The sequence below is a fragment of the Eimeria tenella genome, genomic scaffold (assembly GCF_000499545.2).
Source record: "Eimeria tenella Houghton genomic scaffold, Eth_scaff121, whole genome shotgun sequence".
NCBI classification, from domain to species: Eukaryota; Apicomplexa; class Conoidasida; order Eucoccidiorida; family Eimeriidae; genus Eimeria; species Eimeria tenella.
In genome coordinates this window covers 89937-92691 of record NW_013541487.1, presented here as the reverse complement: position 1 = coordinate 92691, position 2755 = coordinate 89937, and the positions used below count along the sequence as shown (strand labels likewise).

General features: G+C 48.2%; 1 protein-coding gene across 1 annotated transcript in view; it reads left to right on the top strand.

Annotated features, from left to right (window-relative positions):
* Window positions 1-2390: 2390 nt before the first annotated feature.
* ETH_00004545 (alpha-soluble NSF attachment protein, putative) overlaps window positions 2391-2755 on the top strand; it is a gene marked incomplete at both ends in the record, with an annotated part of 2533 nt that continues 2168 nt past the window's right edge. The window contains one exon of the mRNA XM_013373162.1: window positions 2391-2701. Coding sequence (XP_013228616.1) covers window positions 2391-2701 — 311 coding nt within the window. The remainder of the gene's footprint in view (window positions 2702-2755) is intronic.

Below are 2755 nucleotides of genomic sequence, written 5' to 3'. Positions count from 1 at the left end.
GCAGCAGCAGCAGCAGCAGCAGCAGCAGCAAGTTTTAGTAGAAGGAAAGTGTCAAGGATTACATCTCTGGAGAAGAGAACTGCAGCAGCAGCAGCAGCAGCACTAAAACTATTTATAATTTCTCTTCAAGAAATATTTTTAATTTTATTTTTTAAATTTATTTCTATTTCCTTTCAAGACAAATTTAACTTCTTTTGCTTCGTACTTTCGCAACTAAAGGCTTCCTTGCTGCTGCTGCTGCTGCTGTTGCTGCTGCTGCTCCTGCCTCTGGGGATTTCATTTCTGTCCTTATTTGCTGCTGCCTATAATTTCCTTCTTTTTAATCTTTTACTTTGTTTTTTATTTTCCAAATTCCTTTTCGTTTTTTTTTAAATTTCCTTTTTGCTTTTTCCGCTTTACTGCTGCTGCTGGAGCTGCTGCTTCTCTCGTGCCTCTTTAGTCACTATTCTCTGCTGCTGCTGCTGCTGTTGCTGGGGCTGCTGCTGCTGCTGCTGCTGCTGCTGCTGCTGCTGATGATGATGATGATGACGCTGGTGCTTATACTGCCACTGCTGCTTCTACCGCTGCTGCTGGTGCCGGTGACGCTGCTGCTGCTGCCGCTGCTGCTGCTGCTGCTGCTGCCTTTGTTTCTGGTTCTTATTCTTTTTTTTGCTGCTCAAGGGCTCTTTGTCAGCTGCTGCAAACTTCTCTCTCTGCGGCTGGTGTCTGATTTAAAATTCTCTGAAAAGAAAAAAGAAGAAGCAGCACTCCGGATTCTCCTCTTGCTGCTGCTGCTGCTGCTGCTGTTGCTGTTGCTGCTGCTCCTGCTGCTCCTGCTGGTGCAACTGCTACTGGTGCTGCCACTTGTGCTGATGCTGCTGCTCCTTGTGCTGCTGCTGCCACCGCTGCTGCAGCAGGAGCCCGTTTTACTCGTAGCGCTGGCGCTGCGGGTGGTGCTACAAACAAAGCTGCTGTTGCTGCTGCTGTCGCTGCCGCTGTTGCTGCTGCTGTTGCTGCTGTTGCTGTGGTTGTGAAGGGAGAGAGATTGCAGCTAAATGAACTTTTAAAGTTCAATTAAATTAAATTCATTTAACTGAATTGTGGATGTCACCTTCTAAGTCGTTTGTTTAGCTTTTTTTTCCTTAGCTTCGAAGCCTTAATATTTATATTTAGATTTACATTTATATTTATATTTATATTTATAATTTATATTTATACTTTTATTTTTATTTCCTTTTTTACTCTTCAGTTTCTCTTCTGTTGTTTCTTCAGCTTCGTCGAAGAGTGCTGCGGATTGTCCAGGTGTCTGTACACCCTAACACCGGCGGCTCGAGCGATCTGAGTTTGGGTCTTTTCACCTTTATATTCTTGCGTTTTGGAAGTTTTCTAACTGCGTTCTTCCGGAGTTTTATTATTTAAGTCTTTTTGAATTAATTTCTTTTTCCTTTTGCTTTCTTTTTCGCGTCTTTCCTCTCCTCCTTGCTCGCCCGACGCCGGCAGAGCTCCGGCGAGAACGCAGCTCCAGAAAAGCTCTTCTGGCAGCAAAAAAGTCGAAAATTTCCAATTTTTAAATTTATTTTAATTAAATTTATTTATTTTGGAGGTGCAGCGGAGACAAACGCGAAAACGGCGGTGGAGAGCTGCCTATCTAGATGCATGCTGCAGCTGCGGCGGCGGCGCTAGCTCGTTCTGGGGGGCTGATCCCCGGAAAAGAAGTAAATGCACAAAATTAATTCCAATTTAATTATAATTATAAATTAATTATTCAATTTTATTTATTTTTGCCTTTATTTGAAACAAAACGGACCAAAACAAGCCAGGCATCTTCCTCAGGCTCTCTCGGGGCCCTCGGTTGCCTTGCTGCATGCTGCTGCTGCTGCTGCTGCTGCTGCTGCGCTGCTAAATCCATTTCCTTGTTATTAAAGCAAATCGCACGGGAAGACTCCGTTTATTTTATGGATATAAGTCGATTTAAAACAAAGAAGACACTGCAGCAGCAAACGGGCTTTGCTGCGGCAGCAGCTCAGGCGTACGGGTACCGCAGCAGCAGCAGCTGCTGCAGCAGGCAGCACGAGACCGCAGCAGCAGCAGCAAGAACAGGTTGACTGGCGAGGTCGCAGCAGTTGCAGCAACAGATACAGCAGCAGCAGCAGCGACCGCACAAGGTACAGCAGCAGCAGCAGCAGCGACACGCGCCGTTGTAGAGCTGCTGCTGCAGCAGCCCCACAGAGCAGCAGCAGCAGCCGTGCGCCTGAGGTGGGTAGACACGTCTGCAGCAGTTGCAGCAACAGCAGCAGCAGCAGCGGCAGCAGAGACAGAGCGCACCGCAGAGCAGCTGAACGTACAGCAGCAGCAGCATAGGCAGCAGCAGCAGCAGCAGCCTTTGGGGACTTGCTGCACTCGTAACTAAGGCGGACACTATCAAGACAATTCCGAAGAGCAGCAGCAGGAGCAGCAGCAGCAGCAGGGCAGTAGCGACGGCTTCATTTTCAGCGAAAGCAGCGGCAGCAGCAGCCGGCGGAGCAGCACCACCCCCGCAGCAGCCCCCTCAGCAGCAGCAGCAGCAGCAGCAGCAGCAGCAGAAGATGGCAGGGTCTGCGGACTTGTCGGAAGTTCCTTCTTTGCTGCGGCAGGCGGAGCAGCTAATGAAGCCCCCCGGCTTTTTGGGGCAGCTGTTTGGCAAGGAAGCAGATTACGACTCTGCTGTGCTGCTGCTGCAGCAGTGCGCCCAGGTGCTGCAACAAAAAATTAATTAATTAATTAATTAATTAATTAA